Source organism: Dipodomys spectabilis, unplaced genomic scaffold (genome assembly GCF_019054845.1).
Source record: "Dipodomys spectabilis isolate Male_0828 unplaced genomic scaffold, ASM1905484v1 ptg000054l, whole genome shotgun sequence".
NCBI lineage: Eukaryota > Metazoa > Chordata > Mammalia > Rodentia > Heteromyidae > Dipodomys > Dipodomys spectabilis.
In genome coordinates this window covers 41,775,093-41,788,233 of record NW_024870731.1, presented here as the reverse complement: position 1 = coordinate 41,788,233, position 13,141 = coordinate 41,775,093, and the positions used below count along the sequence as shown (strand labels likewise).

Here is a 13,141-nt window from a genome sequence, read left to right as displayed (position 1 = left end):
GCTGTGCTAGGTGCTCATGGACTGGCAGGGATCAGACAGGAAGTGTAGGAGGAAGGCTGAGGCCAGACTTCAGAAGAGGGAGTTGAAACACTGCCAGGAGTCAGACAGTGCTTCTCTGCACAATGAGTCAGAGAAGGGGGAAAGGTGGGGAGGCATCAGTTAGTGACAGATGGGAGATAAAGGGCAGGGAGATGGGGACACATGGGTATCTGGAGGGCAGAGATGTAGCCAGAACCCAGGCCGTATTTGGGGGGGAATATCAGGAGGCTGAGGTTACAATGATGAAGCTCCATTTAAAGAGGCCTTGAATGCTAAGCTAGGTAGTTTCAACTTTACCCTAAAGTGAACAGGAACCTGGAAGAATGACATGACCAAACATTAGCAAATGCAGTTGGACAGCATGGGGAGGTTGGATGGGAGTGTTTAGGACCACAGACTAGAGGCCATAGAAACTCCTATAATCTAGAATAAAATAGGACAAACAGGTCGAGTATCAAAGTATCATCTCTTCAGTTCTTCTTTACTACTACCTAAGTTTCTGGTCAACTGTGCACAGGTCAGCATAGTCTTGCCTGAAAGACCTCCCAGTCTATGAGAACAGGTGTGACCAAATCTCAATTTCTGTCTCACAAGGAGAAGCTTACTACATGTGCCGAGGAATTCCAGCCTCTCCTGAGCCACAACCCTAACCAAGTAAAGAACAACTGGCCTGATCAGGCCAGGCAGTCGGTCTCAGCAAACCCAGAACAGATCACGAGACCCACGAATTTACACAGTTGTTGGGAAGAAAAGAAATGGATCCCTATGGAATACCTGCTATGAGCCAAGTATTTCACTCAGGTTTAAGCCTCACTGAACCACAGTGGGAGGTCATAGGTCATAGTGCCACCATTTAACAAAAAACAAAGGTGAAGAAAGGCCACAGAGCCATCAAGGGAATGCTGGACATCAAATCCAGATTTACTCTGGATTCCCAGGGTAAAGCAAAGACGGCCTCCACTCTCCTGATGTGAGAATGGAAAGGTACAAGTCCAGGGGCCATCTGCCCCTCAAATAGAAAATGCAGGCACTAAAACCCATTTCAGCTCCTCATGCTGCGCTGTACCCTCAGTTACCAACCACTCCATCTTATTGCTACTGAGTTAGCTACATTACTATCCTATGATAATAATGGAGAAGAAAAGAATTTTAGTAAAAATGAAATCCTCATTCCTTGACTTAAAAAAGGGCTTCATTTGAAAATAAAATGCTAGTGCAATTGATAAAAAATGTGCTTAAAAAAAAGAAGACATACCGTCTGGGGACATCGGCTGAATAGTAGGATATTCACAAGGCCCTGGCTTTGATCCTTTGACTACAGCACCAAACAAACATCCTAATTTCAGGTGTCTCTTTTCTTAGCTGTGATATACTTATACAGCTATTGAAATTATGCTACCTGATTTCACAACTGCAAAATACTTTAATTATACACACACACACACACACACACACACACACACACACACACACAATAGCCAATCAGATACATGTGATAGCTTCTAAAAGATATTTACAGTACTCTTTCATTCATTCAAAAGAACTGTATTGAGAGGCTCAGACAGGTACTAGACATGTCACAGCACAGATGCACAAGGCATGGGCCCTGCCCTCTAGGAGCGCACAGTCTACCATGGGACAGATGTGGATCTGTAAATGAGGATCAGGGAGTAGAGGGGTGAGTCTTGAGAGGAACAGATCACACATGGCCACACTCAGGAGAAGGCTGTATAGTGGGAGAATTTCAGTAAGAACAGAGAAAATGACTTAGGATGTTCACAAACAGAATGTTTCAGGAAGATGATACAACAGGAGGAAAAGACAGACACACACAGAGTTCTGGGTATAACTGAGTAGGTGGTGGTGACAGTGCTGGGGTGGTAAAAAGCTAGAGCAATAGTTTACAGGGAAGTAGAGGATGGGGATGAGGGAGGGAGGGTAGCTTGGGTCAGAGGGAGGATAGCACTGGGCTTGGTTAATGAATGACAGTGAATGTGAGCAGTGCAAGAAAGATTTTTCTATAGGTATATAAGATAAAAGCAAGGACAGGCACCAGTAATCCTAATGATTCAGAAGGCTTGAGACTTGTAGGACCAAAGGTTTGAAGCCAGCTAAGGCAGTAAAGTCCTGGAGACTCTTGCCAATTAAACAGCAAAATGCCAGACTGAGATGTGGCTCAAGTGGTAGAGTACCAGCCATGAGCAAGAAAGCTGAGTGAGAGCGGTATCTACCGCTGCCCAGAACTGAGACAGGGAAGCCTAACCTACAGTGGTGGCAGTGGAAACAAACAAAAACATGGATGTACAAAGTATCAGGAGGGATAATAGAGACAACTTTAGCACCAACAGAAAGAAAGCAACCCAAATGACTGAGCTGTAAGAAAAAGAAGGTAAGGGCTGGGAAGGTGGCTCAGTGGTAGAGCGCTTGCCTTGCATGCATGAGGCCCTGGGTTCAATTCCTCACCACCACATAAGCAAAAAGAAAAAAGCCGGAAGTGGCACTGTGGCTCAAGTGGTAGAGCGCTAGCCTTGAGCTGAAGAGCTGAGGGACAGCGCCCAGGCCCAGAGTACAGGCCCCACGACTGGACCCCCCCACAAAAAAAAAAAAAGAAAGAAAAAGAAGGTAATTCAGAGCAAAGAGCTGACCCAGGAACGGCAGGGGTAGGAGATGGCAGAGAGAAGCGCTAAAGAGATCTAAGAGGGCTTAAATTTAATAGTAGCCTATCGTAACATGAACTTCAGATTTGGTTTTTACTGAATAATAAAACCATACTCAAAGTTTCTCTGACCTTTGTCCTTTGACCTTGGAAGAAATCACTGTAGTGTTTAAGCAAAGACAGCAGCACCAGGTTGCCATCATACTTGATTAAGAAGTAAGGCAGGGCCGTGACTCCTTCTGTCTGACAGAGATCATCATATGCAAGCTCCAGGGCTTGGATCTGCAAACAGAGAAGATGAAGCTATTCTCCAGAATAAATTACATACCCAGTTCTCAGCTAAAAGCTGACATCAAATAAAAGGCATCTTAAAGCCAGAAGGCTGGAAATGACTGATCATACCCATTACTCTTCAGCAGCAAATGAACAAAAATGCCCCTAATAACACCACTTAACCTTTATATAAAACTTTGCCTATGCAAGGCAATGTGTCTTACACGGCGGCACAAAGGGACATTTTGTGGTTCATTGTGGTGGTTCTCTGAGATGCCAGCCACAAAGGCTTAGAGATAACCAAGGTTTCATTTTCTCCTGTGATAACCCAACAAGACCCTATCAGTGATCAACTTCACCACAGTCCTCAATCTAGCTCCAATTAAGATATAATTCACATATCTTCTATATTGCTTGTTTAAAATGTGTATAAGTTGATGTGGGTTTTTTGGTGTTTTTTTTTCTTTGGTTAGTCGTGGGGCCTGAACTCTGGGCTTGGGCATTGTCCCTCAGCTCTTCAGCTCAAGGCTAGCACTCTACCACTTGAGCCACAGCGCCACTTCTGGCTTTTTCTGCTTATGTGGTGCTGAGGAATTGAACCAGGACCTGCCTCATGCATGCAAGGCAAGCGCTCTACCACTGAGCCACCTTCCCAGCCCCTAATGTGGTTTTTTTTGTGGGTATATTCTCAAAGTAGAGCATTCATAACTGAGGTAATTTTTTTTTTTTTTTTTGTCAGTCCTGAGGCTTGAACTCTGGGCCTGGGCGCTATCCCTCAGCCTTCAGCTCAAGGCAAGTGCTCTACCACATAAGCCACAGAGCCACTTCCAGTTTTCTGGTGGTTTATTGGAGAAAAGAGTCTTATGGACTTTTCCTGCCCAGGCTAGCTTTGAACTGTGATCCTCAGATCTCAGCCCCCTGAGTAGCTAGGATCATAGGTGTGAACCACCAGTACCTGGTTTTACTGAGGTAATTTTTGAACATTTCTGTCCCCCCTAAAATGAAAATCCATACCTACAAGCAATTAATATCCACATACACTCATTTCCCCCAATTTGGATTTCTTCTCAGAAAATTAGTTTTGTAAAATTACAATCTTGGATTTATTATAAATTAGTTAATATTAAAAAAAATTATTAATGGCCTTTTTCTGGCCTCAGAATTCAGGATCTTAGTGACTAATGTTTTTCATGAATTCAGACCCATGTGACACTCCATCTTTGCCTTAACAACAGTCAGAAGTCTCTAGTTTAGGGTCTGTTATTTTCATTACCTGATGGTTTTAATTGCTCTTCTGGGGACTAATCTCTAATGATGACTAGCTCTGCAAGGCTCTGCACTATAATTCCTGTTGGAGAAGTTCTGCCACTTGGTTACGAGGCTGAGAGAAGGCCTGTGTTTTGTTTGAAAGACTTTATTCTCAAAGGATATTGCTTTGTATCTCCCCACAATAAAAGTGATAAACCACATTTGGGTAAATTACTGTAGTCTTTCAAAATGATCCTATAATTCCTTCCCTTAGGTATTTGGTAAAATACCACAGAACATCTGAAAAATCACTATTCATTACTTCTTTAAAAGTATCAAAACGCAGCCTGGTGCCGGTGGCTCCCGCCTGTAATCCATCACAGTGCAAAGCCAGCCCAGGCAGGAAAGTCTGTGAAACTCTTATCTCCAATAAACCACCAGAAAACTGGAAATGGGACTGTAGCTCAAGTGATAGAGCGCTAGCATTGAGCTGAAGAGCTGAGGGACAGCGTTCAGGCCCAGAGTTCAAGCCTCACCACTGACAAAACAAACAAAGTATCAAAACGGGAGCTGGGATGTAGCTCAGTGGCAAAGTGCTTGCCTAGCAAGTGTAACATCCTGGGTTCAATCCCCAGTACCCCCCTTCCCACCCCCCCCCCCCAGAAAAAAAGACAAAAATAAATAAAAGTATCAAAATGGGTCAGGTGTGGTGCACAGTGGCTCAAGGCCATGATCTTAGCTACTTGGGAGACAGATCTGGAGGATCAAGTTTCTAAGCCAGCCTGGACAAAAAGTTCCATGAGATTCCATCTAATCAATGACAGGCATGGTGGTAAATGCCTGTCATCCCAGATATAAGAGGAAGTACAAACAGGAAGTTTGAAGTCCAGGCCAGCATGGGCATAAATAGAGACTGTATCTCAAAAATACCAACACAGAATGGGCTGCTGGAGTGACTCAAGTTGTACAGCACCTGAGTTTTTAAAAAGTATGAAGATGAATATACAAAATATATTAGGAGCATTTTTTTTTCAGTCGTGGGGCTTGAACTCTGGGCTTGGGCGCTATGCCTCAGCTCTTTAGCTCAAGGCGAGTGCTCTACTGCTTGAGCCACAGCACCACTTCTGGTTTTCTAGGGATTTATTGGAGATAAGAATCACACAGTCTTTTCTGCCCAGGCTGGCTTTGAACCTCAATCCTCAGATCTCGGCCTCCTGAGTAGTTAGGATTACAGGCATGAGCCACCGGTGCCTGGCCAGGAACATTTTGTGAATACCATTCTCAGTACTATTTCTGGAGGATTCCATAACCATTGCCTTTCAATCCAGAGAAATGCTGCTTGTCTTTGGTTCAATTGTCTTGGACAATTACTTACACAGAAACCCAATTTTGCCTGCATTTTGCTTTGTCCATACCTGTTTTGGTGAAAACCTTTGATCCAAGCTCACTGGCCCCTGAATAAGAGGTATGCTTTCAGGAAGACAAAGAGCAGGATAGCAAAACCAGTAATAGAAGTGGTACTTCTTCAAATCCTGGAATAAAAAATACAAATCCAGATACTAGAGTTGCACTGGTCATTAAACTGAAATGTATCCATTAATACAACTACTTACAGCCACCAAGAGAGAAAAGCTGATGTACACAGAGTATGTCCAGCCTGTCAAATATTCTCATCTACAGGAGAAACTGCAAAAGAGCACAGAGCTTCCTTGACCCAGAAAGCCCTCACATACTATCTAGTAATATAAAGCATTCTACCAATCATTTTCTAACAGAAAATGCAAAATAAGTGATTACCTCTGCCACATGCTTTAATAAACCACCTGGGAGGAATCCATTATTATCCCATCTTAAAGCAGAAAACTGAAGCTTAGGAATGGGTATATGACTTGAAACCAACAGAATGGTACATGGCAAAGCAGGGATCAGAGCTGTTTCCAAAACTGTTTGTACCACATGCACTCAATGAGCCAAGGCTGCAGGCCCCACCTCTGAACACAAGTACATTCTGCCCAAGTCACGTAAGGTATTACTCAGAAAGCTATGATATTCATAAACCTACACATGCGTGACAGGAACCCTCTGTTGAAATGCTTGGGATTCTGAAGTACTTGTGTGTGATTGTATGGGTGTGTGGGGGTGTAGATAGATAGATAGATAGATCAATTGATAGATAGATCAATTGATAAGGAAACTCACTTATGTTTTATACACACTGTATGTACATGCCCTATTTTCAGGCACCTGATTTTTAACTTCAGCCATCACAGGAGGCTGAGTGTGAAATTTTTCACTTGTGGTGTCAGGTCAACATTTGATAAGTTTTAGACTTGGGAGTATTTCAGGGTTTAGGTTTTCAAATGAGGGATGCTTGACTGGTATAATGTTGCCCTTGGCAATGCTGTCCTAGTGAAGTACATACAAAATATCTAAGGTAAAACATGAGATAATCTGTAATATCATTAATAGGTCTGAGTCCCATGCCTGGACAGTTCCTTACCACAGCTCACTCTCTGTAGTAGAGATAAAGCAAGTGCTTGACTAACAGTATGAGTCACCAATCACCGACCGACAGAAGGGTTGACCACTCCCACCCCAGGTCCAAGAGACCAAGGTAAAGGGGTTTGGGGGGCTGTTCCTGAGATCCCCACTTGGCTGATGGCTCTTGCCTCTGAATTTCTGCAGCCTGGAACTAGAATCTCAAGAACTAGGAAACTTCTTCCCCCACAGAGCCTAATCACCTTCCTGTCACTCATTTTATTTTTTTTGGAGGGTATTAATTGTACCAATGAGTTTTTGCCATAATACATGACTTTTTTTTTTTTTGTCAGTCATGGGGCTTGAACTCTGGGCTTGGGCACTATCCCTGCGCTCTTCAGCTCAAGGCGAGTGTTCTACCACTTTAGTTACAGCACCACTTCCGGTTTTCTAGTGGTTTATTGGAGATAAGAGTCTCACGGACTTGGGGCTGGGAAGGGAGTCTCACGGACTTTTCTGCCGGGGCTGGCTTTGAACCGTGATCCTCAGATCTCAGCCTCCTCAGTAGCTAGGATTACAGGCATAAGCCACCAGCGCCCAGCTGATACATGACTTTTTGTTGGGACATAATTCATACACCATAAAATCTACCATGTGCAAGTGTATACTATGATGTAGATTTCTTTAGTTCAGTATATGGACAAGGCTGAATAAACATAACAGCTACTTCTAGAACATTTCCAGCAGCCTAGAAAGAAACCCTTTATCAGCAGTAAATCCTCTTCCTCTGGGGCTTTTCATATAAATAGAACCATGCTTGCTGGTTTTTTGTGTTTGTTTTTTTTCTTTTGATTTTGGGGTATTTTTTTTTTTTGGTGCCAGTACTGAGTCTTGAACTCAAGGCTCAAGTGGTAGAGCGCTAGCCTTGAGCTGAAGAGCTGAGGGGCAGCGCTCAGGCCCAGAGTTCAGGCCCCACAACCGGACCCCCCAAAAAACAAAAACAAACAAACAAAAAATATAAATTTATATATAAACATGCTTCCAGATAAGAAAGACTAGTAACTATAGTTTCCATAGTCTCTAACTATGCCACTAATGGATCAGCATAGAAAAAATTCCCTTTTCACAATGGTGCAATAAAGCGCAAAACTGAAATTAATGAAGTGTCTGGTCCTTTGAGGCAGAAAAATAGCAGAAAGGAAAGCAGAAACGTCCCCAGAGCTTATTCTCTCTCCTTTGTGCTTAAATGATTTGTCATAACTGATCTTTTAGCAAAAGGTTAACCAATTCAAGATGAAGGACCTCACACATTCTAAGAAGCTTTATCAGGTCATCTTCCAGAGTCAAAAAGCTTGAATTTCTTATGATTCCTTTCAGGTCATAAAGGGCTTGGATCAAATTAAACACAAAGCCCCTTGTGTCTGCAGATTTTAAAGAAGAGATTATAATTTTTTTTAAGTCAGGCTAAGAATGTTTAGTAAAAAGGGGAATAAAGGCCAACACACCTACTGATCTAGGAAATGCCCTAAAATTTTAAGTAAGAACTAGTGTTTCTTTTTTTTGTTTGTTTGGGGGGGGGGGGGGGGTGGTTCTGGTCGTGGGGTCTGAACTCTGGGCCTGGGCGCTGTCCCTCAGCTCTTCAGCTCAAGGTTAGCGCTCTATCACTTGAGCCACAGAGCCACTTCTGGCTTTTTTCTTTTTGCTTATGTGATGCTGAGGAATCAAACCCAGGGCCTCAGGCATGCAAGGCAAGCGCTCTACCACTGAGCCACCTTCCCAGCCCCTGGCCAATTGTGTTCTATTCATAAGAACCCTTGATATAAAATGGATTGGTGGACAAAACCCAGAAATCTTCAGTGATGTTAAATCTATCCCAGTAGAGCACCTATAAAATCACTGAATGTGTAGACAAACTGACAGAAAATTGAATCATCTTTCTCTCCTCTGTACTCTAACTTGTTAGGAAAAGTACTCTTGGTAGGTTTGAGTTCCATCATCCCTTCTTGTGCCTGGTAGTAAGTCAGATGGGCAGCATTCAAGACTAGTAGGTAGAGGGAGAAAGACAGACCTAAGATGTGGTAATAAATCAATCAATCAATCATGGGAGGGGATTAACATCCAAAACTGGACAAGTTGTGCTAAATCAACCTGCTTAACAGGAAGCAACATGAATATACTGGAATTCCTTAACTCTTTTTTTTCTTTTCTTTCTTTCATTTTCTTTCTTAGAACTGGGGTTTGAGCTCAGGGTCTCATACTTGTTACACAGGCAGTGTACTACTTGACTTCTCCAACACTCATAACTTACTATAAATAAACAAAATGGGAAAAATACCAACATGCCCAATATTGCTCATAGCAACATTTTTTTAAATAATAGGGAACATTAGAAATAATGTAAGGTTTACCAGGAGTCTATGGAACATACACTTGACAGAACATTATAGAGTAAACCTTATTAAAGAGTCAATTGGCTTTTTTTGGGGGGGAAAGGGGGGTCGGGCATGGGGCTTGAATTCTGGGCCTGAGCACTGTCCCTGAGCTCTTCAGCTTAAGGTAAGCACTCAACCACTTGAGCCACAGTGCCACTTCTGGTTTTCTGGTGGTTTATTGGAGATAAGAGTTTCATGGACTTCCCTGTTCCGAGCTGGCTTGAATTATGATCCTCAGATCTCAGCCTCCTGAGTAGTTAGGATTACAGGAGAGCACCACCGGTGCTCAGCAAGATTGCCTTTTTAACACACACATAACAAGCATGCACACACACACACATGCATACCACATAACTCTTCTATTCACTGAGATTTATATCCAGATAAACCCACCAAAGCTAAAATTATCACATTATGGTTTGGAAATGTTTTATACAATGAACTTTAGACTAGCCTGCCTTAAACATACTCTGACATTAGCCTACAGTGGGCAAAATCAGCTAATGCAAAGTATCTTGCAAAAGCATTGAATATCTCATGTTATTTACCAAATACTATACTGAAAATGGAAACTAGAATCACTGTCTGGATATGTTTTCACATCAATGTGAAGTTAAAAAAAAAACCTAAGTGTGGGCTGGGAAGGTGGCTCAGTGGTAGAGCACTTGCCTTATATGCATGAGGCCCTGGATTTGATTCCTCAGCACCACATAAGCAAGAAGAAAAAAGCCGGAAGTGGCGCTGTGGCTCAAGTGGTAGAGTGCTAACCTTGAGCTGAAGAGCTGAGGGACAGTGTCCAGGCCCAGAGTTCAGGCCCCACGACCGGATTCCCCCCCCAAAAAAAAACAAGTGGAAGTATTTACACATACTTGCATGCAGCTGCCATCACTCCAGCAATCCCCCTTCTGCCCCCTAGGTGTCCATGTTACCCTCATGCAGCTACTCAAGGCTGCCCTTAGCAGTCTTTTCTATCTTCCTAAAACTGTGTGGTCAATCTACCAAGTGTCCCCCAAAGGTTTGGCCCTCAGCCTAGTGTGCTATTGGGAATAGTGGAACATTTAGGAGAGGAAGTTAGGCCCCTGGGGATGGGGTTTTGAAAGGGACATTTGACCCTTCCTATCTCTCTTCACTTTCCAATTGCCATGAGATGAGCACTATCTCTGCACGTGCTCCCACCATGATGTACTCTGCTGCTCCAGGATCACGGGGCAAGGAGGCCAAGTGACCGCACACTAAACCCTGAAAGTGAGATCCAAATTCATCTTTCCCCCTCGTTAAGTCAGCTGCCTTAGGTGCTCCGCCGCATGTCAGGAAGCTGACTCTCACAGTGAGCTCTGAGGACTGACCTTTACAAAGATGCTGGTAATGATGAAACCACACTCCTGGGCATTGAGGTGGTTTTCTCTTGTCCTGAATGAGAGGACCTAGATTACTGAGTTAGAAACCACATCAACTATTGCCAGTGTGGTCAGTGGAAAGGACTAAGCCTGCAGTGCTAATGGGTGCTGGGACTGCCTGCACTAACTGAACTGCTCCAGAATGCAGCAGAGAGCAGAGCATCCTCCCAGGCTGCTGGGCTGAGCCAGGAGCCTCCACCAGTCTCTATGCAACAGAGGCCCATTACTTACAGCAAAGGTCAAAAGCAGGAACTTGTTGAGGAGCTCAGGATTTTCAAGTGCAGCACCCGACTTGATGGATTCCCAGATCTGCCAGAAGAAAGAAAAGAGTGATAGCCGGGCGCTGGTGGCTCACGCCTGTAATCCTAGCTACTCAGGAGGTTGAGATCTAAGGATCGCGGTTCAAAGCCAGCCCGGGCAGGAGAGACCGTGAGACTCCTATCTCCAATAAACCACCAGAAAACCGGAAGTGGCGCTGTAGCTCAAGTGGTAGAGCGCTCGCCTTGAGCTGAAGAGCTGAAGGACAGCGCCCAGGCCCAGAGTTCAAGCCCCACGGCCGACAAAAAAAAAAAAAAAAAAAAGAAAGAAAAGAGTGATAGCAGGCTGCCAGGAGTCTCTGAGCTCTGTCAAGCAAAGCACAGGATCGAGAAGTACGAAGATCTTCTTGCCTTCGGGCCCAGCCTCATCCCAGCTCTGTGCTGGGGTTACCTGTGCTTCGTTACCCGACTGCCCACTTCATATTGCCTTTCTTTCTGGTGACCCCCTCCCCTGGCCTCTGAGCCAAGGGAGAGAGTCCAAGTGCCTGCTGATAAAGGCTCAGCCTAGAAAAGAAGACCCTGCGACTCTCATGCCTTCCAGACTGCTGCCGGCAAGTCTGCACTTATTGTCTCCTATCCAGGCACAGAGAGGGCACATAGAGGTTGTGGAAGTAAAAGACAGTCAAGAAGCTTTCCATCAAGGAAGAAAGATGGGCACAGGTGTACAAGTTCAGTACCATTTGGACGGGCTAGGTAGAATTCCTGTGAGGAATGCCAGGCCCTGCTAGGAGAGGGGCAAAGAGCCTAGGAAGTGATCTGAACTACACAGAAGTGACCTCTTAAATCCTTATTTGGGATTTGCCTTGAGAGCTGGGAAAGGGAGAATGAAACTCCAGTTTATGTACACTCAGCAAGCAATGTGTCTGGAAGCAAAAACTGGTCCTGGTCAACAGCTGGTGATCACAAGATGTTTTAGTAGCTAAAATTAGTTGCTAAACTTTTGAGTTGCTAAGCAGGACAAAACAGAGTTGCCAACAGAAGATCCATTCCCCAGTATGGGTGTGAGAGGGAATAAGCAAAGAGCAGTACGAGTCCCTGCTGTTCCCTCACAGCCTTGGAGGGGCTGGGCATGGACCTGGGTTTCTGACTAGCTTATGGGGTAGTGCAAAAACTGCCAGGAAAAGTCTGCGCCCTGGTCCAGGAGGGGAATCCTGTCAGAGCAACCTGCTTTTCCCCATGATGGAGAAAGGCCTGACCCAACTCTCTGAAGAATACCTTTAAGCATGTGGACTGAGTGGGAGACCCAGGGATAACTAGGATACAAGTCAAGAAAAATGATCACCACCCCCAGAGTCACCAAATGAGGCTGCTCTGGGGGAAAGGAAACCCGCTCAGAATCAGTGGGTACCTCCTTCTCTGGCCACTGCACCCAGAAACAGGACCTGTTTTTCTCCTTATGTTGGTGTCTTTCTCAGAGCGATATTTGTAGAAAGGCAATTGTACCTACTTTTGGAGCAAGGTATACTCTATGCACTTACACAATGTGTCATGACCAAATGAGGGCAACTGGCACTTGTCTGTTAGGAACTTTGAGAATTCTCTCTTCTGGGAAGTGGCGCTGTGGCTTAAGCGGCAGAGCGCTCGCCTTGAGCGCAGGGACAGCGTTCAAGCCCCAAGACCGGGAAAAAAAAAAAAAAGAGAGAGAGAGAGAGAGAGAATTCTCTCTTCTGGAGAGAGTTATTGGGAATATGTAATAAATTGCTGTCAGCTAGTTACTCTCTGTGCTATGTAACACACTAGGGGTTTTCTCTCCTAGCTAATGGTATTAACTTGTTGTCTACTCTCTAATTCTGTCAAATCAATTGTTTTAGATTCCATATGCACATAGCATTTGTCTTTTTGTACCTAGCTTCTTTCACTTAATCTGATGTCTTCTTCTCCCTGGGTGTTGGTGGCTCATGCCTGTAATCGTAGCTACTCAGGAAGCTGAGATCTAAGGATTGCAGTTCAAAGCCAGCTGAGTGGGAAAGTTTGTGAAACTCTCATCTCCAATTAACCACCAGAAAACTAGAAGTAGAGCTGTGGCTCAAAGTGGTAGAGCACTAATCTTGGACAAAAGCACTCAGGGACAGTGCCTAGGCCCTGAGTTCAAGCCACACAACCAACCCAACAAACAACAAAATCTAACGTCCTCCAATCCCATACACACTGCCACAGATGACAGGGTTTCTTCTTTTTATGGCTAATATTCCATGTCTACTACATTTGCTCTATACATTCACCCATTAACAGACATCTTGGTTGACTGCATATCTGGGCAGTGAGTAGCACTGCAATGATCATGGGAGGGTAGTAGCTCTG

General features: G+C 44.3%; 1 protein-coding gene across 1 annotated transcript in view; it reads right to left on the bottom strand.

The window, feature by feature from the left end:
* Atg7 (autophagy related 7) overlaps nucleotides 1-13,141 on the bottom strand; it is a 172,258-nt gene that overhangs the window by 134,331 nt on the left and 24,786 nt on the right. Inside the window, exons 5-7 of the mRNA XM_042679887.1 lie at nucleotides 10,755-10,832; nucleotides 5,632-5,748; nucleotides 2,828-2,977 (exon numbers count right to left, since the gene is read on the bottom strand). Coding sequence (XP_042535821.1) covers nucleotides 2,828-2,977; nucleotides 5,632-5,748; nucleotides 10,755-10,832 — 345 coding nt within the window. The remainder of the gene's footprint in view (nucleotides 1-2,827; nucleotides 2,978-5,631; nucleotides 5,749-10,754; nucleotides 10,833-13,141) is intronic.